The sequence below is a fragment of the Asparagus officinalis genome, chromosome 7 (genome assembly GCF_001876935.1).
Source record: "Asparagus officinalis chromosome 7, Aspof.V1, whole genome shotgun sequence".
NCBI lineage: Eukaryota > Viridiplantae > Streptophyta > Magnoliopsida > Asparagales > Asparagaceae > Asparagus > Asparagus officinalis.
Genome location: NC_033800.1, coordinates 9,510,149 through 9,533,939, shown reverse-complemented (window position 1 = coordinate 9,533,939; position 23,791 = coordinate 9,510,149). Strand labels below are relative to the sequence as shown.

At 36.5% G+C, this 23,791-nt stretch overlaps 3 protein-coding genes across 3 annotated transcripts; all 3 read left to right on the top strand.

Annotated features, from left to right (window-relative positions):
- On the top strand, window positions 2,275-3,549 carry LOC109846665. The gene is made up of 2 exons (XM_020415912.1): window positions 2,275-2,472; window positions 2,566-3,549. Exons 1-2 carry the CDS (start codon window positions 2,275-2,277, stop codon window positions 3,547-3,549), a joined length of 1,182 nt encoding a protein of 393 aa, XP_020271501.1.
- On the top strand, window positions 5,017-6,603 carry LOC109846664. The gene is made up of 2 exons (XM_020415911.1): window positions 5,017-5,214; window positions 5,308-6,603. The coding sequence occupies exons 1-2, from the start codon at window positions 5,017-5,019 to the stop codon at window positions 6,601-6,603; spliced, it is 1,494 nt and encodes a 497-aa protein (XP_020271500.1).
- On the top strand, window positions 20,067-21,330 carry LOC109849151 (LOB domain-containing protein 1). The gene is made up of 2 exons (XM_020418964.1): window positions 20,067-20,371; window positions 20,734-21,330. The coding sequence occupies exons 1-2, from the start codon at window positions 20,117-20,119 to the stop codon at window positions 21,112-21,114; spliced, it is 636 nt and encodes a 211-aa protein (XP_020274553.1). The 5' UTR covers window positions 20,067-20,116; the 3' UTR covers window positions 21,115-21,330.

Below are 23,791 nucleotides of genomic sequence, written 5' to 3'. Positions count from 1 at the left end.
ATATTTTGGGTATTTTTAAAATTGATGCTCTACTCAATTTAGGCAATTTATTTCATCCAAATGCTTAATCTAATGGATTATATGCTAACCACGTAAATGTAAGGCCAATTAGGTATCGAAGGAGCTCGTAATAAGTTGTTTATATAAGCAGCTTATAGAAGTAACTTATATAAGTTGATGAAAATAGCTATTTGGTAATCATATATCAAAATATAACTTCCAAAAATAATTTCAAGTGTTTGATAAAACTGTGCTTAAACATCATTATAAATGAAAATTATCAAAACACACATAATTTTAGTTTCATATTTATCCGTACGTAATAAAATATATTGTCAAAATCTAAAGGCTGTATATAGTATATAAAGCACGAAAATCAGAAGTAACTTTTAAGAGCATCTCAGGTTGCTCCTAAAAGCACTATCTTAAAATAAAAATAGTTTCAATAGGCATACTATCTCTTTTACCAGACACCAATATTAACTGTTTATTAAAAAAAATATAAGCAGAAACACCCTAAAATTCCAACACCAAATTGGTCCTAAATAGACATTTATGAATAAATTCTGTACTTGCACGCACATGTCTCCTTGTTGAGTTCTTTGTACAATCATGTCTCATAGCACTGTAGTGTAGTATATTACTGGCTATATTAGACCTGTCATAAAAGCATGAAAAAAGTCAGTATTTTATTAAAAAAAAAAAGAAGAAGAAGAAGAAGAAGAAGATGATGATGATGATGGTTTTAGACCTTATAAAGTTCAACGCACATGTCTCCTTGTTGCATTCTTTGTACAATCATGTCTCGTTGCACTGTAGTGTAGTATATTACTGGCTATATTAGACCTGTCATAAAAGCATGAAAAAAGTCAGTATTTTATTTTAAAAAAAAGGAAGAAGAAGAAGAAGATGGTTTTAGACCTTATACAAGCATCTCCAAGGGGCTGGAAAAATCCTGCCCTTAGTTAAATTTTTGGAGATTTAAATGGTTTGTGCTCCAAGAGACCGAAAAAAGATCCCATTCACCCCAAGTCTCTTAACATCCTCCCTAAATTAAGAGGAATGTTAAAGTCCCTTAACCTTCCCCTTATAATTTTAAACTAATATATCTTGTTTTGGAGTTAATTTATAGTTAATTAAATTTAGTTAATGTATAGTTAATTTAAAATAATATAATTAATTTAATGTATAGTTAATTCAAATTGATTAATATTTTCTAAAATGCACCCCTTATAATTTTTTATTATAATTTTTATTAATATAAATTTAAATTTAAAATGATATTTAACTTTTAACATGATTTATATAAATTAATTATTATATAAATTAATTATTTGTTAAATTTTAATATGATTAATTAATTTAATGAGTATATAAGGTAATTTCTTAATTTAAATTAATTAATTAATTATTTTTAGTTATTAATATTTAGTTATTTATTCATTTATAAATGAACCACATATTTAATTAAATCCTAATCAATAAAATTAAAATACTTAAATATGAATAATTAAGGGGTAAGGGGACTTTTAAGGGAGAACCATTGGAGGAGAACCTTCCCCTCCCTTAAAATTCCCCCTAGATTAAAAGACATTTGTAGAGAACCCTTTGAGATGCTCTAAAGTTCAACTACTTGGAATTACTTCTACGAATAATTTAGGATAGAGAATATCTAAATACGGAAAGAAAAATCTTGTATTCTACTCATGATACATAGGTTTCAGACATCTAAACACAAATAATAAAATCATACAAAGACATGCCACCGCCTAAACCTATTAAGAAATAATCTTCTATTAGTTATGCTCTCTAAATTCTTTAATACTCACCGTGAAAGGAGAATATTTCTCCATTGTTCTTGATTTTTGGACTAAAAATATTGAAGATATTATTCCTTTCTGTACAAGGCAAAACTTACATACAAAATTGGAAAATTTTTGGCGGTTCTCTAGTGCATGTTAGCAGGCGAAAATCTCCCTGCTAACTTGCGCTCCCGCCTTGAAAATGGTGAAAAAAGGGGGAAAAGGGGGAAAAATTATGGAATTTGGATTAAGATCTTCAAATATGATTTCGTCATCTCCTGCTGATCCTAATTTCTTTGAAGATGATGAAGAATTAATGGGATCCACATGCCCAAAAGGGGAAAAGAAGAAGAAGCTATTGGCTGATATTTTAAGCTCAACAAATCCTATTCAGCCTCAGATTGATTCTTTGAGGAATGGAGGATCGAGTTCGATTTTGATTTCTGAAGTTTCTTAGGCTGATGAAGTGGAGATGGAATCATCTCAAGATTCGGTAAGAAATATTGGATCTAAAGCCTTGACTTCTAAAGATGTGCTTGAATCTGTCCCCGTCTCATCTTTTAAATCTGGAGATGGTATTAGATCTGGTTTTTTAAGATATGAATCTTTTCTTCCTTCAAATTCTGTTTCAAGATCTGCTAAAAATTCTAATCCTGTGATGAATCCGGAGGTAAATCCTGGGATCATTGGTGAAATTTCTATTCCATTGAAATCAGTGGTGGCAAATTCTAAAGATTCTTGCTCTGTGAATTTAGTAAATTAGTTCAATGAGAATGTTGATTTCCCCCCGTTGAAGTCTTCCAATATTTCAAATGAACCTATCCAAGAAATCAAAAAAAGCTGGGTCAGTTGTTTTGCTGACAATAGAAAAACTGGAAGTGGCTTAGTATTGGATTATTTGCCTCCAGAAAATAAAGACAATGTTACATTTAATGATGAAGAATGGAATGAAGGGGTTTCTATGTGGCAGTTCTCATTAGTTGGACAAGTTCTTGGATTAAATGCCAAATTTAAGGCTATGGAGATCTATGTCAAGAAATTATGGTCTAAATTGGCTATTCCTGAAATCTGTTTTCTTAAACCTGGGATCTTCTTGTTTAAATTTAAAAATAAGGAAGAAATGAATGTGATTTTAGAAAATGGACCATGGTTCTTTAGATCTCGTCCTCTCTCATTGAAGCACTGGACAATTGGAGAAGATTATGAGAAAATAAATGAGCGCATCTACCCTGTTTGGGTTCAATTACCAGCACTTAAGCTAAATCTATGGAATGCTAAAACTATCAGTAAGATAGTTAGTGTCATTGGTCGTCCTGTTGCCACTGACAAACTAACGGCAAATAAGCAAAGATTAGCTTATGCAAGGGTACTTGTAGAAGTAACTATGCCTGCAGATCTACCTGATTTTATTATCTTACAAGGCCCTGATAGAAAGAAATTTAATCAAAGAGTGATATATGAGCTGAAGCCTAAATGGTGCACTCAGTGTAAACTGGTGGGGCATGAAACCAAGTTTTGCAAAAAATTTCCATGGGTTCAAAAATGGATTCCAAAAACAAATGTTACAGCTATACATAATGTGCAAGTTTCAGCTGGACATGTGCAGGTTAATCCTGTGCATGTTTTGGATGCTGAAAATGAACTGTCAAAGTTAGGGGCTATGAATTCAAATATACAAAGGCCAGCTGGACATAATGTGCAGGATGCTGATAATCATGTGCATGTTTTAGATGCTGGAAACCAATAGGAGGGGGACACCTCACTTGTCCCCCCTATTGGTCCTATATTTTGGGTCCCTGTAGCAAAGCTCAATCTACAGCTAAACTTTACAAGAAGAACGAAAGATTTTTTTTTTTTCATAAAAGAAAAAAGAGGAGATGAAAGAGGCTTTACACCATCTCCAACCGGCCGGAAAAATCTGGCTTCTTAGCTAAATTTATGGAGATTTAAGGGGATCCTCTTCACCCCAAGTCTTTTTAACTTCCTTTCTAAATTAAGGAGAAGGTTAAAGTCACTTAACCTTCCACTTATAATTTTATATTAATATATTTTGTTTTGGAGTTAATTTATAGTTAATTAAATTTAGTTAATGTATAGTTAATTTAAAATAATATAATTAATTTAATGTATAGTTAATTCAAATTGATTAATATTTTCTAAAATGCACCCCTTATAATTTTTTATTATAATTTTTATTAATATAAATTTAAATTTAAAATGATATTTAACTTTTAACATGATTTATATAAATTAATTATTATATAAATTAATTATTTGTTAAATTTTAATATGATTAATTAATTTAATGAGTATATAAGGTAATTTCTTAATTTAAATTAATTAATTAATTATTTTTAGTTATTAATATTTAGTTATTTATTCATTTATAAATGAACCACATATTTAATTAAATCCTAATCAATAAAATTAAAATACTTAAATATGAATAATTAAGGGGTAAGGGGACTTTTAAGGGAGAACCATTGGAGGAGAACCTTCCCCTCCCTTAAAATTCCCCCTAGATTAAAAGACATTTGTAGAGAACCCTTTGAGATGCTCTAAAGTTCAACTACTTGGAATTACTTCTACGAATAATTTAGGATAGAGAATATCTAAATACGGAAAGAAAAATCTTGTATTCTACTCATGATACATAGGTTTCAGACATCTAAACACAAATAATAAAATCATACAAAGACATGCCACCGCCTAAACCTATTAAGAAATAATCTTCTATTAGTTATGCTCTCTAAATTCTTTAATACTCACCGTGAAAGGAGAATATTTCTCCATTGTTCTTGATTTTTGGACTAAAAATATTGAAGATATTATTCCTTTCTGTACAAGGCAAAACTTACATACAAAATTGGAAAATTTTTGGCGGTTCTCTAGTGCATGTTAGCAGGCGAAAATCTCCCTGCTAACTTGCGCTCCCGCCTTGAAAATGGTGAAAAAAGGGGGAAAAGGGGGAAAAATTATGGAATTTGGATTAAGATCTTCAAATATGATTTCGTCATCTCCTGCTGATCCTAATTTCTTTGAAGATGATGAAGAATTAATGGGATCCACATGCCCAAAAGGGGAAAAGAAGAAGAAGCTATTGGCTGATATTTTAAGCTCAACAAATCCTATTCAGCCTCAGATTGATTCTTTGAGGAATGGAGGATCGAGTTCGATTTTGATTTCTGAAGTTTCTTAGGCTGATGAAGTGGAGATGGAATCATCTCAAGATTCGGTAAGAAATATTGGATCTAAAGCCTTGACTTCTAAAGATGTGCTTGAATCTGTCCCCGTCTCATCTTTTAAATCTGGAGATGGTATTAGATCTGGTTTTTTAAGATATGAATCTTTTCTTCCTTCAAATTCTGTTTCAAGATCTGCTAAAAATTCTAATCCTGTGATGAATCCGGAGGTAAATCCTGGGATCATTGGTGAAATTTCTATTCCATTGAAATCAGTGGTGGCAAATTCTAAAGATTCTTGCTCTGTGAATTTAGTAAATTAGTTCAATGAGAATGTTGATTTCCCCCCGTTGAAGTCTTCCAATATTTCAAATGAACCTATCCAAGAAATCAAAAAAAGCTGGGTCAGTTGTTTTGCTGACAATAGAAAAACTGGAAGTGGCTTAGTATTGGATTATTTGCCTCCAGAAAATAAAGACAATGTTACATTTAATGATGAAGAATGGAATGAAGGGGTTTCTATGTGGCAGTTCTCATTAGTTGGACAAGTTCTTGGATTAAATGCCAAATTTAAGGCTATGGAGATCTATGTCAAGAAATTATGGTCTAAATTGGCTATTCCTGAAATCTGTTTTCTTAAACCTGGGATCTTCTTGTTTAAATTTAAAAATAAGGAAGAAATGAATGTGATTTTAGAAAATGGACCATGGTTCTTTAGATCTCGTCCTCTCTCATTGAAGCACTGGACAATTGGAGAAGATTATGAGAAAATAAATGAGCGCATCTACCCTGTTTGGGTTCAATTACCAGCACTTAAGCTAAATCTATGGAATGCTAAAACTATCAGTAAGATAGTTAGTGTCATTGGTCGTCCTGTTGCCACTGACAAACTAACGGCAAATAAGCAAAGATTAGCTTATGCAAGGGTACTTGTAGAAGTAACTATGCCTGCAGATCTACCTGATTTTATTATCTTACAAGGCCCTGATAGAAAGAAATTTAATCAAAGAGTGATATATGAGCTGAAGCCTAAATGGTGCACTCAGTGTAAACTGGTGGGGCATGAAACCAAGTTTTGCAAAAAATTTCCATGGGTTCAAAAATGGATTCCAAAAACAAATGTTACAGCTATACATAATGTGCAAGTTTCAGCTGGACATGTGCAGGTTAATCCTGTGCATGTTTTGGATGCTGAAAATGAACTGTCAAAGTTAGGGGCTATGAATTCAAATATACAAAGGCCAGCTGGACATAATGTGCAGGATGCTGATAATCATGTGCATGTTTTAGATGCTGGAAAGAAATTATCTAGTCCTTTGTCAGGTTCAAATCTACAAAGGTCTGAGGTGTGGGTGAATTTTCCTATGCATTTTCAGCATACCATGGAGACTGGTATACTTCAACAATCTGATAAAGGAAAGGAAAAACAACTTGATGATAAGACAATGCAAGCTAGTAGCAGTCAATTAGGCTTCAAAGAGAATATTCCCGTGCATGGTGTGCATGTACAGCAAGTACCAAATAAGCCTTGGACTCTAGCACAAAGTAACAATAAGAAGAAATCTACTCCTACTAATGCTTTTTCTCATTTGGAGTTTTTGGATTTGGATCCCTCTTAAGTAGATAGGGGGAGAGGGGATTTTTGCTAAATGAATTTGTCTTTTTGGAATGTGAGGGGACTTAATAAGTCCTCTAAGCAACAAATGGTCAAGAATCATTTATGGAATTATCACATCTCTTTTATAGCATTGTTGGAAACAAAAATAAAAGATGCAAATTTGCAAAAAATTGCCAAGAAAATTGCAAATGGTTGGAAATGGACATCAAATGTGAGAAATCCAGGGAAAGCAAGAGTTATGATTCTTTGGAATCCAAAGATTCTGGATATGCAAGTTATTTGCTGCTCTGATCAAAATATCTCCTACACTGTTAAATCTGTTTATGGGAATTTAGATTGTGTGGTTTCCTCAATATATGGTTTTAATAATTTGGAAGCAAGAAAGGATTTATGGGCTGAATTAAGATCTGTTTTTAATAATTTGGAAGCAAGAAAGGATTTATGGGCTGAATTAAGATCTGTTCATCAGTCTATAGGGGATATTCCTTGGCTCATTTGTGGAGAAGGATTTATGGGCTGAATTAAGATCTGTTCATCAGTCTATAGGGGATATTCCTTGGCTCATTTGTGGAGACTTCAACACAATTATTAACAATGAGGAGAAAATTAGAGGGAATTTGCTCTCAGATTCAGATACAGCAGATTTCAGAGAATTTATTTTTGACTGTCAGCTCTCACACTTGAAATCTTTGGGGTGTTTCTATACCTGGAACAACAAACAAGACTCAGAATTCAGGATCTGGAGTAGATTAGACAGAGTCTTGGTAAATGACAAGTGGATTCAAAACCTCAATGCCAGTCAGGTTGAATTTCTTATTCCTAACCTTTCTGATCATTCTCCTGGTGTTATTACAATAAATGAGGAAATTTTGCAAGGAAAGAAGTCTTTCAAATTTTTTAAAATGTGGACAAAACATGTCAGTTTTATCCCCACAGTTGCATCCACCTGGCAATCTAGAGTAAATGGCTGTACTATGTTTTCTGTTTGCTCTAAATTGAAGAAGCTGAAGATTGCTCTGAGGGACATTAATAAAAAGCACTTCTACAATATTTGTGAGCAGGTTCTTAATGCTAAATATGCTCTGGAAGAGATTCAAAAAAACCTTCAAGCAAGTCCTTTATGTCCTATGTTAATAAAACAGGAAAAAGAGTGTATATCCAACCTTAACAGATTACAAGATTGTGAGCTTTCATTTCTTCAACAAAAAGCTAGAATTTCCTGGAGTGTTCATGGAGACAGATGTACAAATCTATTCCATTCTAGGATAAAGGCTGACAGGCACCATAACAGGATTATGCTCTTATATGATAATTTGGGACAGAGGATCACTGATGGTGATGGAATAGCTAATGAGTTAATCTCTCACTTCAAAGGTCTCATAGGAACATCTATTGATATTTCTCCACCCAATATTGACATTATTCATTCAGGTCCATGTTTAAATGCTTCTCAGGCTAGGGGTTTAATTACCCCTGTTACCAAGGAAGAAATAAAGGATGTCATATTCTCCATGTCAGACAACAAGACCCCTGGGCCAGATGGCTATAATATTGAGTTTTACAAGTCTGCCTGGAGCATTGTTGGAGATGAAGTTATTCAAGCTATAGGGGAATTCTTCAAAACTGGGAAACTGTTAGGCATGGTTAATTCTACTGTCATTTCACTCATTCCAAAAGTTAACTGTCCTACTTCTCCATCTGAATTTAGGCCTATATCTTGCTGCAATGTCCTTTATAAAATCATTTCAAAAATCTTGGTGAATAGAATAAAACCAGTTATTGGGGTTCTTGTCAATGGAGCTCAAAGTGCATTTTTGGAGGGAACACAAATCACTAATAATATTCTGCTTGCACATGAATTGATTAAGAATTACAGCAGGAAATGTATCTCCCCTAGAGTAATGCTTAGTATTGATATCAAAAAAGCATTTGACACCATCAACTAGAATTTTATGAGAGATTTGCTGATTGGTTTGAGTTTCCCAAATAAGATGGTAGACTGGATTATGACATGTATTTCTTCCCCTTCTTATTCCATTTCTTTAAATGGATCACTCCATGGATATTTCAAAGGCAAGAGGGGACTGAGACAGGGAGACCCTTTATCCCCATATCTCTTTATCTTGGGCATGGATTATCTCTCTAGAAGTTTGGATTTATTGAGCAATGAAAAACAATTCAAATTCCATCCGAAATGTAAAAGGCTCAAGATAACTCATCTTATTTTTGCTGATGATCTATTACTCTTTAGCAAGGGAGATCTGGTATCAGTTAAAAAGCTTCAGCAGTGTCTACAAGATTTCAGTGCAACTTCTGGACTTGAGGCTAATCCTAATAAATGTCATATCTTCTTTGGGGGTGTGAATGAAAGGGTTAATGCTTCTATAAATGACTTGTTGGATTTCACTGAAGGCACTCTCCCTATCAAATATGGACTGTAATCCTCTGCTCAACAGGATTACCAATCAATTTCAAAAATGGTCTTCCAGGAACCTCTCCTATGCAGGCAGAATACAAGTTATAAAAAGTGTGATTTTAGGTGTCCAAATTTACTGGACATCTAGCTACATTCTGCCCATGAAAGTTCTCCAGAGAATTGATGAAATGAATAGGGATTTTTTGTGGGGAAGAACTGATCATAAGCAAAAGTTTTCTCTGGTAGCATGGGAGAAAATCTGTCAGGGGAAAAAATTTGGTGGCTTAGGCATATTCTCTGCTAAACTCTGGAATTTTGCTGCTGCTTTGAAGAATATCTAGTATATTCATGTGAATAAAGAGCTCCTATGGATCAAGTGGATCCATGGTACTTATCTAAAGCACAGTGATATCTGGACTGTCAATGCTAAAGCAAATGATTCATGGCTTTGGAAACAAATGCTGAAAATCAGGGATAAGGCCTTGGCTTTAACTGGAGGGGTTGATAACCTAAAGCTTATCATTAGATCTTGCTATAAGAATTCTAAAGTTAAACCATCGGCTTTGTATACAGCTTTATCTCCAACTTCCCTCAAAGTTCCATGGTATAATACTGTTTGGGATAGTTTGAATTACCCTAAACACTCTATCATAAGTTGGCTTGCTGTTCAAAACAGGTTGTTAACACAAGACACTCATATAGGGTTATCCTAGCCGGGATATTGGCCAACTGCGCCATGATGTCGAAATGGGGCGGAGAGCTCGCATTCCTCGGTTTGTCTCTTCCAATCGGATGATTGAATCGAGACTGCCTCGGGTTTTGAGTCTCCTGGCGTAAAGGCTCTTTCCCCTTTTCTTTCCGCTGGACTCTTTCCGTGGCCACAGGCGTCGGGGGAACTGCTACAATACCCAGTTCTGACAATATCTTGGAAGGAGGAGTGTTGGTACCCAATTGCTCGGAAGCATCTGGGTATTTGTAGTGGTACTCATTCCGGCTTGCTGTTCAAAACAGGTTGTTAACACAAGACAGGTTGTCTATGATGGGGATACTGAATGCAAATTCATGTTATCTATGCAATGGTGATGCAATAGAGAGCCGCGACCATCTCTTCTTTGAATGTAAATACTCTATGAATGTCTGGAACAAGATCATGTCATGGATCAAATTTAGATGGCGTTCCTGCAATTGGAATTGTATGTTGGAATGATACTCTACCTGTTTGAGAGGCAAGGGTTTTAAGCAAAAGATTAAGAGGATGGCCTTTAATGCTTCATTATACAAGATAGGTATTTGTAGTGGTACTCATTCCCACTCCGAGTTGCAAATGTTTCCTGCTCATCTTCAGAAAGTGGGAATGCCGGAATTCTGTCATCGTCTCTTCCTAGAATAGCGGACACCCCATAACAAGATTTACCTTTCCCTTTTGGCGTCTTCTTGGAAGAGGTCCCAGTCCACTGTTCGTCTCCGATCAGATCTGGATGAACCCAAAGAATCTCAGTTAAGGAGATCAAAGTTGATATGTTGATACTAATTCTCAATGGCTCTACTGCTCCGGAAAATAGAGAATGAGTTTTATCACTGTAAATAGATTTTTGGAGTGTGAGTGATGTTTTTTAGTATACTAGTTTTTACACACGTGCAATGCATGTGATTTAATATCATGATTAAGTATTTTTGGCAGTTTGTGCTCATATTTTTCTTTAAACTCTTACATTCCGATTATTTTTTTATGTTTGTTTAAATGGGATACACCCAATTTAAAAGGCAATTTGATTTTATTATTCTCCACGAGGTACTTGAAGATACCAGGAACTTCGTCCTCTCTGAATGAATAAACTTTCGGGAACTTTGTCTCCGAAGCTTTCGGCCTTGGGGTCTGCTGTTGCCACCTTGGTTGTTGAGGCGCCTTTTGCTGCTGCTGTTGCGGTTGCGCCTGCACCTCGAACGTTTGATTTGCGTTCACGGCGTTCGCATGCGCTTTTCCTTTACCCCTAGGGGTGAAGTTCGGTTGCGGAGCGTTATTTGCTATTTGGCCCCTTTCCGCCAAGTCAAATGTACTTATGATGTTCAACACAAACTGCTCAAAATATAGACTTTGATTTTTTTTTCTATTTCAATGAGAATAAATATTAATTTCATATATATAAAATTCTTTGTGTTCCTAATTTATTACTTAAATAAATTAGAAGCTATCTCTTTATTTTCCTCTAAAATGAATTCTTCTGATGTGCATCCAATAAGAATTTCTGTTATTTCAATAATATTACCTTTGCTCTATCCTTATCATTTTTCATAAAGATCTAAAATAAATACCTGCATTATTCATTACTAATTTCTCTTAGATTATAATATTAATATTTAATTTGAAGAACACAGTATGGAATTTATGAATACTTACTAATTTTTCTTATGTCTTCCATGGAGATTTTTTCTTTGATTAGGATAAAGTTATTAAATTATTTTTTAATGTAACTCATTCAGTGCTTCATTAATAGATATGTCTTATGTTAATGCCAATTCAAGTGATTCATTGACGTTTTCTGAATTTTAGATTTATTTCCATCACTTTCCCATTTGCAATGGAAATAACTCAATTCTTTTAAAGTTATCTCTAAATATTCTAATAGTTTCTCCATATGTAATTCCTTGTATTCTTTTACCCTATAAATATTATTAACGTCAAAGATTAAAGTTTCTAAATTAAAATCAATTAATGCTAAGGTATAATATTATAGTGTTTTATCATTTCTATGGATTTAAACATCTATCAATTAATGTTACGAATGTATTTTGGCTACCCCAACTTATTACTAAAATTATATGAAATTACTTTAATTTATATAGTGCCGATAATTTTTAATATATAATATTTTTAAAAATTTTATCCATTAACCGGATGTTTTTAATCAATTCTTATTGTTTTTGTTTACCAGTATCAACTTAGACTATTCTTAGATGCTGAAAATAGATAGTAAATCCCTAAATTAGAAATTTTAATATATATATGAAAAATACCAAACAATTACACTTTTTTATGCCAAGTTTTAAAATTTTAGCCCATTTTTGTGGTTTTTAACTTTGAAGGTGTGATTTATAATTTTTAAAATTTTGAAAGAGTTTTTTAAAAAAATTACTTTTAAGTTTGGTAGTTGTAAATTCTATGTTTCATGTGTTGGTGGTAATTTTTTAAAAGTTAGTATATTTCTTATAACTCTAAAAATTTGAGGGTGTTTTTTGTAATTATTAAAACTATAGATTAATTTTGAAAAATATTAAATTTCAGCGGTCTACCAATCGACGAATTTGATGTGTGCTAGTTAAAATTTTTGAAAATTTAGAGTTTTTTTTTACGATTTTTAAATTTTGAAGGAGTTTTTTTAAAAATTTTGAGGTTAATTTTGATAAATTTTAATTTTTTAGGTGTCTAAGGGTAATATCTTGAATTCATCTTATTTTATTTATAAATTTTAGAATTTTAGGGTAGCTTTTTATAATTTGAATTTTTGAAGGTGTTTCTATAATTTTTGAGATATTGAGGGTGTTAATTAAAAAATTTAAATTTAAATGTCAAAAATTTTAGGTGTATCATGGTAATCTCTTGAATTCATCTGTGTTGTTTGTAAGTTTTAAAATTTTAGAATTTTAATGTGCTTGTCTGTAATTTAAACTTTTGAGGGTGTTTCTATAATTTTTGAGACATTGAGGTGTTAACTGTAAATTTTAAATTCTTTGCAAACTGATGTTAATTTTTTAATTTCATGTTTTTTATTTTAAGTTTTGAGACATTGGGATGATTTTTATAATTTTGAACTTTTCAGGGTCTTTTCTGCAGTTTTAAAACTTTTTATGGTTTTTTTGCAATACTTTATGTATTATAATATGTTATCTACTTGTAATTTCTTTATCTTAACAAACTAATATCATTTTTATGTTTTATATATTTTATTAATATTAGTTTTTTTAAATTGTTAAGCTAAACATGGTTCACATAGGATTAGGATAAGATATGATTATGATTAGGATAGATTAAGATATAAATAAAATATTCAAAATAGTGAAGGGTAATATTGACCATTGAAAATTAGAATTTGATTATAGATAAGGTAGTTCAAACTATAAAAGGGTATATTTGTCTAAAAAAAATTTTCCGAACTCGTGCTTTTAAATGGAGTATGATCTGTCAAATATATAGGTTTTCTCATGTTATGAGAATCATGATGTACAAAAATTTTCGTATGGTTGAATGAATAAAAATTTTCATTGACCAAAAAAAAACCTTACATACAAATTAAGCATCCATAGGCTTTAATTCCTAACTACTCTTGACGTAAATGGAAAAGGAATTGCAATGCTGACTCCATCGTGTAACCTTAATTTCATACAAGCACGAGCTGTAGTCACCTTAATAATTTACTCAACAAAAATTCTTGTGATGAAACCCACATAATAATTACTTTAAGATTGACTGAAGAGTAAAAGCTGTAAGCAAATGGTCCAGCACTAGATCTCCAATGGATGAGTTTGGTCCACACGGCAACAGCCAAAATCAAAGGGGGGGAAAAATATTGGGCAAGTGAGTAGGAAATATGAGAACACAAAAGAATTTTTCCATTTCTATCTACCCTCTCCCTGTCTCTCTAGTACTCTTTTCCAATGAAGGGAAATTGAGCACCTTGTGTGTAGAAAAAGTTAAAGCTATAGCACCTAACTGAAACGGACTACGGACTAGGGTTATTTCGATACTTGTAGTTCAAATCTTTCATATTTTCAATTTAGGCCCTAACATTATTGAAATTTCCATTAGGTCCACAATCAGACAAGATGGTTTGTAAACAGCCCCTTGGTTGGGTTACAAAATCCATCCAATCTGTCAGTCATGATTGGGTCAGTGTCGAACTATAGATGAGTAGTTACCAACTTCAACGAGTAGCCCCAGCTCGCCATGCATAGGTTTTCATTCTCTCTAGCTCCTATTTCAACTTGGAAAAAGAGAAAAGACCTAAAAAAGGGAGGCAATACAGGCACACTCTTAGGCACACCACCAACCATACTTCCCTCTTGCTACAGTGCAGCAGCCCCACATATAATTTTTTTAAGAAAAATCACATGTGGGGCCGCTGCACTATAGCAAGAGGGGAGTGTGGTTGGTGGTGTGCCTAAGGTTGTGCCTCTATCATAACTGTTATGGTAATCTACCATTTATCAATAAAAATGATTAGAAGATTATCTCCATGAGCCTAATGGAGTCACAATTCAAATTGACTCAGCTAAAAAGACTAGCCAAAAGTTAAACGCTTTAGCCGACACGAAGCGCGGAAGTAGTCGGCCCTTCGCCCTTAAGGCGACTACTCGGGAGTCCACCCAATTCCCAATCGAGACGACTCCCCCAGTGGCGGCTCGGCTGTCTACCGAGCTGTCTGACTGGCCTGACGACTCACTTATCTAGTCAACAAGTTACGAGAACGACCCGCCTTCCAACACAATCCTGCTGGGGAAGATAAAAATCCGAGTCATCCAACTGAGCTATTTCCAAGATATACATCAATCAACCACACTATTGATCAGTCACATCAAAAGTCTCAAACTCTGACGAAGTCTTAAATACAAAGACGGCTCATTCTATTCCCAAGTCACTTTTGGGATGTAATCAAGACACCCTCTGAGCTCAGACGACCTTTTCTCCAGTCGCCAGCTGCCATCTGTGAAGCAATGAGTGGCTAGATCGGTCAGCCTATCTTTCCTTTATCCTTATCTGTCAAACCTGGGACGTTATCGAGGCGCCTTCTGTACTCGAGTGCCTCGCCCTCCAATCACTAACCCCCATCTGTAAAGATAAGGGCGACTCAGCACCTCGCCGTATTCTCGGCCATACGCCATCCAATCAATCCTGGGGCCTTATCAAGATCATCTCAAAATAGTATCTCCTTCAGTCGCCAGCCGATACGTGAAAGGACTACTGCTGACTCAGCCTCCAGCTCATCCCCCACCATCGTCCTCAGATCCCTGATGAAGCCACGTGTCTATCCTCAACAACCTATAAAGAGAAAGGGAAAAGAAGGGGACAGGGGAGCGCTCTCTTTTTTGGGACCTTGAACTAAAACAACTAAGAAGTCATTCTTTTCTTCAAGTTGCTAAAAAAAAATTCTAAAATGAGAATGTACCCTGCATAGACCTCAATGACCCAGGAACTCTCTCCAAAACCTCCCTCAAACTCATCCTCTAACTTGACCGTCGGAGGTACCACGGGGGAAACACGCCCCGTACCCCGACGTTCCTTGTGTGTGCAGGCCATCAGTCCACCCCGTGCGCTCAGAGCTAGGCATAAAGTCGGAGGGGGAGTCGGTCCCTTTATCCTTTATCATCCTCCCTCGGTAGACAACCTCCCCCCTATTGGCTGTGTGATTCCAGACATCAATTTGAATTTTATAATTGAAATTCCACCCCATAAAATTGAAATAGAAGGAATACCCCACCTAAACACAAACGGGCGAGTAATCTCAACAAAATGCAAAATATCTGAGGGACTAATATCTAAATAACACAAAGGCCTAACAAAACCCTGACCCTAGAGTTTGGAGAGGTGTGCGTTTGTCACGTCCCCAAATATCGTGGAGACCTAGCATGCGTTGCTTTCCCGTGCCCAACGAGCGGACCGCCTTCTCACCAACACTTGACCCTAACCTTGCTTACGCAAACCAATTGAAAGAGAGTCGACTTTTAAACCCTTTGAGTCCCTCTCACCGAAATTAAAGCTTTAGTCAGCATATTAATTGATTGTAACCCAATTAGAGAGAAGAAAATGGTGATTAGTGGGATAATGAAACGAGTGAGGGTCGTATAGTGAGGAAATTACAGGTTCGTATGAAAGTGATGTGGAACATTTCACGGAGAAAGGTGTTCATTAAATTACATAGTTATTTTTTTAATAGGCTTTATAGTAAGTGACAACTGTTATTATTGGGTAATAGTTAGGCAATATGTAGTATGGAATTATAGACTGCGTTGGACCTAACCATATACATGGTGGATTCTTAACCAATATTTGAGTCATTCAATGTTTCAACCATTTGATCTTTTAACTGTGACATTAAGAATTGTTATATGCTATAGAATTGCAAGTGTCTCAATTAAGCATGATTAGTGACATTAATGTTCATTAATCGATGCCCTATGTATAACTGTCTCTTGACCATGAGTGTGACCCGATATATCTTAACATATGCGTGATATTTGTTAGAGTCATCCAAATTGAATGCCAGATTTGTCAGCAAATATTAACAATACATATCAATTATGTGAATGCTTGCTTCAGTATAATTTACTACTTGGAAGTTAATGTCATTTCTTCCTTTAAAAACCGACTCATAGATTCTATTGGGGAATATACTCGGGGCTACGCTAAACCCTTAAAACAACAAGAAACACAGTATAGAGAAAAATACACCAAGATATAACGAGATTCGACAAACTTGCTTACGTCCTCAGGAGCCACACTATTAATTTCTTATTAATCTAAGAAATTACAATGCAAGAGCAGATTTCAAACTTAAGATCTCTCAATAAATGCAATACCAACACTGTAGTGACTGTGTTAATTTCCTCTCTTAAATACCAACTCTCTCTCTCTCTCTCTCTCTCTCTCTCTCTCTCTCTCTATATANCTCTCTCTCTCTCTCTCTCTCTCTCTCTCTCTCTCTCTCTCTCTCTCTCTCTCTCTCTCTCTCTCTCTCTCTCTCTTAAGTTCTCTCTTTTATTCCCCCTCAAATCGCGTGAGAGCTGGAGAAAAGAAAAAGAGCAAAGAGAGAAAGAGGAGCTGTCGGTGCTTGGGTCTGGAGATCGCGAGGAGAGAGAGTAGAAAAAGCAATAGGGGGGCTCTGGGTTTCCCTTTTATAGGGAAACCCTAGGTGGACTGTCGACAGCCTGTCTGCACTCAAACGAGCGCTCGAGCTCAGCTGAGCCAACCCCGCTTTTGTCGACCTCGCCTGAGTCGATTCGAGCTTGCCTGCACAACTCCTCGACCTTGACTGTGGAATTCCTCGAGCTCACCTGCCTGGTCCTCACTCACGCTCGCTTGTGTGGATCTCTATCTCGCCTAAGTTGGAGCTCGAGCTCGCCGGACCTCGTCGTCGACCTCGCCGGATCTTGCCTCAACTTTGAGCTCGTCGCTTGCAGGTTTGGTCAATACCCAAACCAACAATCTCCCACTTGGAGACCAAACCGCCGTCAGCAGGCTATCTCAACAAACACCTCCTCCTGTGTGGCTCCGCCTTCGTCACCTATGCATGAATGCTAACTGAAGTTACGCACAATTCTAGTTTCTGAAATGTCACTGCCTTTGTCAACATATCCGCTAGATTCTTACTTCCTTGGATCTTCTGTTGAAATCTTTTGGAAACTTGTCGGGCTCTGTATCTTTTGGAACCATCATGTTCTTTTTTCACTTGATACACTCACTTGTTGTGATGTGCCTTCTTCCCCATGGGCAACTAAGCTAGTTCCCATGTCTAGTTGGAGATCATAGATTTCATCTCTTCTTTTATGGCAACCTCCCACTTGCTCATATCTCCACTATGACAAGCTTCATCAAAGCTTTTAGGCTCCTCTATATCTGTTAGTAACATATAATTCATGTATGTTATTAGGCACAGGAGGACGAGTAGACCTTCTCAATATCGGAGCTGGTGCATCGGGCTCTGCGCACTGTTCTGTTCAACAAACTCTTCTGGCTGAGGACCTTCTGCATTGGGTTCTTCTGAGAGGTTACTCGGGATATCATCTGTATCTACAAATGTTGACTCTCTCTCTGAGTCATCTATCTTGTGCATGTCCTTGTACATCACCTTCTCGTTGAATGTCACATCTCTGCTCTTACACCTTCTTGTTTTCATTGTCCCAAATGCAGTAGTCGAACTCATCTTCACCATAGCCGATGAAAGTGCATTTCTTGGACTTAGGATCAAGCTTATTCCTGACTTGATCACTAATATACACATAAGCTACACAACCGAAAACTTTGAGATGTGAGAGTTCTACCTCCTTTCCGCACTATACCTCCACTGGTATTCTGTGCTCCAATAGAACCGATGGACCTCGGTTGATCAAGTAAGCTGCTGTGTTGACTGCTTCTGTCTAGAACTGCTTTGATAGACCTGACTGTATACGAATGCTTTTGGCTCTCTCTGTCAATGTTCGGTTCATCCGCTTAGCTATACCATTTTGTTGAGGCATGTCGGGTACGGCTCTCTCTATTCTGATACCGTGCTCATAGCAGAACTTCTTAAACCCGATGTCTTCATAGTCACCATCATTATCGGTCCTGAGCTTCTTTATTCTCAGATCGGTCTCATTCTCGGACATAGCTTTCCATCTCCTGAAAGCCTCAAATACTTCTGACTTATGCTTCAGAAAGTAGACCCATACTTTCCAAGAGTGATCATCGATAAAAGTCACGAACTAGTGTTTCCCACCAATGGACGGGCGTGGTGGTTGGTCTCCAAACATCTGAGTGAACGAGCTCTAGCTTCTCTTTCCTAGGGGTTCTGCCACTTGTCTGAAAGCTAACTCTCTTCTGCTTTCCAAGTATGTATTCTTTACACATGTCAATCTATACTGATTGTAAACCTGGGAGTTTTCCCTTTGTGTGTATAATCTTTATCCCCTTCTCACTCATATAACCGAGTCTCTGGTGCCATAGCCTTGAAATCTCATCGCCTGCTACAATTAAGATCAAACAATGTGCACCTTCTGTCATATATAGGGTACCAGTCTTCTTGCCTCGGGCAATTATCATTGCACCTTTTGAAATCCTCCAATCACCACCATGAAAAGTCGTAGTGTAGCCTTCACTAGCCAGATGTCTTACTAAGATTAAGTTCTTTTTCAGGTCGGGAATATGTCTGACATCCTTCAGCTTACATACTAGCCCGTTCAACTTAATTTTCACTACACATTTACCAATAATGACACACGATTGATCATCACCAAGGTATACATTTCCAAGGTTTTCGATGATATACTTCTCGAGGAATTCTTTAGGAGAAGTAGCATGGAATGATGCTCCAGAGTCCAACACCCAAGTCTCCTCCTTGCTCTCCAAAGAGCATATCCATGCATCATCTCCTCCTGAGGTAGAAGCAACATTTGCATCTGTCGTTGCCTCCCACTTCTTCTGTGCGCTCTTGCACTGATTCTTTTAGTGCCCGGTTTTCCCACACTTCCAACACTCGATAGCCTTCGAGCTGCTGGGATTCTTGGATTTGGACCTCTTGTTCTTTGATCCATTTCCTCTGGTTGAATTTCTACCTCTTGATTCTGTATGCAATACTGAAGAGGTTGTAGCTTCACCCGACTCTCTCCGTCGGATCTCCTCACTGAGAACCAGATCACGAACATCATCGAACTTCAACTTGTTGCTTCCCGACGAGCTACACACAGCTGTGACGGTAGCATTCTAGCTTTCTGGTAGGGAAGACAAAAGGATCAACGCTCGTACTTCTTCATCAAACTCAATATCAACTGAACTTAATTGGTTCATGACTGTATCTCGCCTACGTGGATCTCTATCTCGCCTGAGTTGGAGCTCGAGCTCGCCGGACCTCGTCGTCAACCTCGCCGGATCTCGTCGTCGACCTCGCCGGATCTTGCCTCGACTTTGAGCTCGTCGCCTGCAGGTTTGGTCTACACTCAAACCAACAGATTCAACAATTACGCTACTGGTAATCACTATCCGGTTACATATATTCATCGTATGAAAGAACCTCCTTTCATATGACAAAAGTCCACAATTAGTTAGTTCAAAATATTGAATGATGGGAATTAATCAATTAATATCAAAAAATAATAAGTCGTTAATATAAATCATTAGGCCAACAGCCAACAAAAACATAACGAGCCCTCGCCCCACTCCTCCTCAAACGGATGTAGCCGAATATAATTAACCAGAACCCTCATACCCCTCTTCAATTCATTTCCCTCCTCTATTTCTCTCTCCTCATCCTCTATATATATTGGCTCATTCCCAGATCTCACATCTCATTGAACTCCAAATCATTCTCCTTCCCCTATTAATTACTCACTCCTCAAATTTCCCCTCTCTAAAATGGAGTCAAGCTTGGATACTACTATCACTACAACCACTTTCAACTGCAACTCCTCATCCTCTGGTTCTCCCTCTCCTACCTCCTCTCCTCCTCCGCCGTCGATCGTCGTCAGCCCCTGCGCCGCCTGCAAGATCCTCCGTCGCAGATGCGTCGACAAATGCGTCCTCGCCCCGTATTTCCCGCCTACTGAGCCGCTCAAATTCACGACGGCGCATCGCGTCTTCGGTGCCAGCAACATCATCAAGTTCCTGCAGGTGCACACCTCTTGCAGGCATTACTAAGATGGATAGTGTCCCAAAAATGTTCAGATTTGCATGTTTTTTACAATAAATTACGCTATTTAATTTCGAGGATGCTTTCCTCAAGCACACTAATAATTCTGGTTCCTGACAGAAGCTATATATTAGTCCTGATGGAAAGGGGGTTGAGCAGTGTTATTTCTGTAACTTGTTGTCACATGTCAGCAAATTCCCGCATTCAATTTTCCACTAGACCAAACAAGACCAGAAATTAAGCTCAAAATTTTTTTGAAGTACTGAAGGGTTCTGATGAATCTGTAGTCTTGTGAAAATTTTCAATCGGGTCACTAAATTTCTTTAGTCTTGACTTTGATCAGGAGCTACCAGAGAACCAGAGAGCGGACGCGGTCAGCAGCATGGTGTACGAAGCGAATGCCCGGATCCGAGACCCGGTGTACGGCTGCGCGGGCGCAATCTGCCAGCTGCAGAAGCAGGTGAACGAGCTTCAGGCGGACCTCGCACGCGCGCAGGCGGAGCTCATCAACATGCAGACCCAGCACGCGAACCTAGTCGCCCTCATCTGCATGGAAATGGCAAATTCTCAGCAGAACCATCAGCAACTTCAGAACTGCGCTCCGCCGTCGTCGATCAACAACCCGATGGACTGCAGCCCCCAGAGCTTTCTCGTCGAGCCTGAGAGCTTCTTCCTTGACGAGAGCAATCAGGGGTGTTTATGGGAGGAGCCTCTGTGGACATGATCGGCTTTGGGATTCGTGCGACCGGGAGGAATAAGATTAGATTATTGCTAATGAGCTATCTAAAAGATACTATTAGTACTAATTTGTTACTGTAGCCGACAAAGTCGACGCGCTTGTTTTCCTTTATGCGAGTCCTTTCGAGACTTTTTTTTGAGGGGGGATTGAGTCCTTTTGAAAGTTTCAAGGATGAGAAAGTAAAGGGTTTTTTTTCTTTTCTTTCTAGATTCGCTGTGCTCGATTTGTGATTCAGGTAATTTTGCATAAGATATATGATCCTTGTCAATCAATCTCCGAAAATCTTTACTGGTACATGTTTTGTTTCCTCAAAAAGCAACTTTCTAAGAAACTAAAAATCTTGTAAATTTTATGCATGTGCATGTGTTTCTCTTGTCCTTTATCAGTAACTGTTATAAGATAAAGTTAAAAGTCATGGTAATAATTAATAGTTAATTACTGACTTTGCAAAAGCATTTCTTAAGCACTGGGCCGGTAATGGCTTCATGGTACATAATTGGTATTTATGTTGTACAACTATTGCAAGATTACACAATCATTTATTAGATTTCTTTTGTTTTTTTTTTCTTCATCACTAGGAATCCCGGCCATGTACTTAATACAAAAATGCGAATTATCCACTAATAGAACATAGATTTTATGCTTGGTACTTAAAAGTTATGGTATATTATATGAGATGTATAGCTTCTTTTTTAATACTAATAAAAAGACCAAAGGAAATAATTTCATAGGGAAAGGACCCAAAAGGTCTAAGTTCTCACTTTTCCTTGAAGAAACCTTAAGTCCCAGAGGAAAGGTTGAAAGATTACATACTTCCAAAAAGTTTGACAGAGAATATATACAGTTACGAATTAACTAAACTGATTGCAACTTTAGTTTAATTGGCAATTGACCAAGAAAATAAGTAACATTTTCTAGAAACTTTGCCACCTAACACTAATTAATCCAACTGGGCTTCCATTTCCTTAACGGCACTGTATACGAGTGGAAGGAGGGTAGAATTACATCATATTTCAACACTTTGTGCAAATGAGTCTCTTTCCATATTCAAAGGAGTTCAACACAATGCTAATCTTGATTAGACTAGTGTTAGGTTGTAAGAATCTCTACCCTCCCTTTAGAATATTAAGCCAGTTTGATAAAAAGATTAAAGGGTCCTTTAGAATATTAAGCCAGTTTGATAAAAAGATTAAAGGGTCACAGATCTATAGCACTTCTATGTTCCTTTTGTTGGGGAATTTTAGTCTCAATGCCTACTACGATCTGCGCAACATTGAAGTCAACCCACAATCAACAAGATATAAAACAACCACAATAAAGAAGAAAGAACACCGAGATTTACGTGGTTCGGTCGACCAACTTCGACCTATGTCCACAGGACAATTAACAATACGAGAAATCCACTATGTATCAGAGAGAACTACAAGAGGAACCACTCAACTCTCGTCTCTCAATCTCTCAACCTTACATACATAATAACTCTCATATTCTCTCCAAAGCCCTCTCCTTGCAATCTTTTGAACGGACAAAGACCGCAAAACCATCTCTCAATGATGTAATCTTTTGCATGGACAAAAACTACGAAACCCTCACCTCTCGCACAATATTCTTGAATTAGGTTACGCCCTTTGCTAACCCTAGATTACAATAATATTGGCTCTCTCATCTGCTTAATTAGTTTTTCCTCCAATAATAGAAGAATAATCAAAACCCTATCTCTAACCTAACTTGATAATTAGAATATGATTCCAACTCCTAATTGAGACTCAATCTCCTAATCATGATAGATCTTTAATCCTATCTAATTCTCATGAAGTTATACAAATAATCAAAGACATAATTCCAACACCTTTAGGGACTAAAAGTAAATTTCTTTTGAACTCAGTAAAGTTGAAATATTCAGAAAATTAAAATCATTAGTGATAGGTAATTTTGTTCTAGTTGCGCTCTGAACATATTTATGAAAACTATTCCGTAACCATATGAAAAATGTTATTTTGGTATAAAATTTTTTCTACTTAAGATATAATATAATGATTAAAAATTCTTTAATACAATAGCATTTTGAAAGCAGTAAAATTCACAAAAACCCTCAAGAAGTTTTGTCGTTTTGAGATAACTCTCAAAAATTTTGGGAAGGTCACTTAATTTACCCTCAAGACCTTTTCAATTAACATCTCCCAAAAAGCTCGGTAAAAAATAAATGCCGAAAAATGCAAACATTTTGGCAATATTGCCATTTTTTAGGTTATCTCAAAATAGGCATGTTGGATATGAGATGCAAACCTAAAGGGGTTGTGAATAGGATTGTCGCCGTTTTTCAGGAAAAATATAGAATATGCAGCATAATATATAAAATAAAACCGATAAAGTAATATAATCAAACACCAAAAACAATAACTAGGAACACACAAGATTTTATAGTGGTTCGAATAACAATCAAATGTCTACTATTTCTTCTTGTGAATGAGCTTCCTCATTATGCAAAGAGTTCACTTGAATCACAAACTTAATTCAGTAGACTTACAAGACGGGACCCTGAAATCCATCTAAAATCAGTCGTCTAATCTAACTCCCACAATGAGTAACTCCTAGCTCTAGCTAGTCCCAACTCTCAATTCAACCGGCTTGAGTATGCCATCAAAGAAGTTCAAAGTAAAAC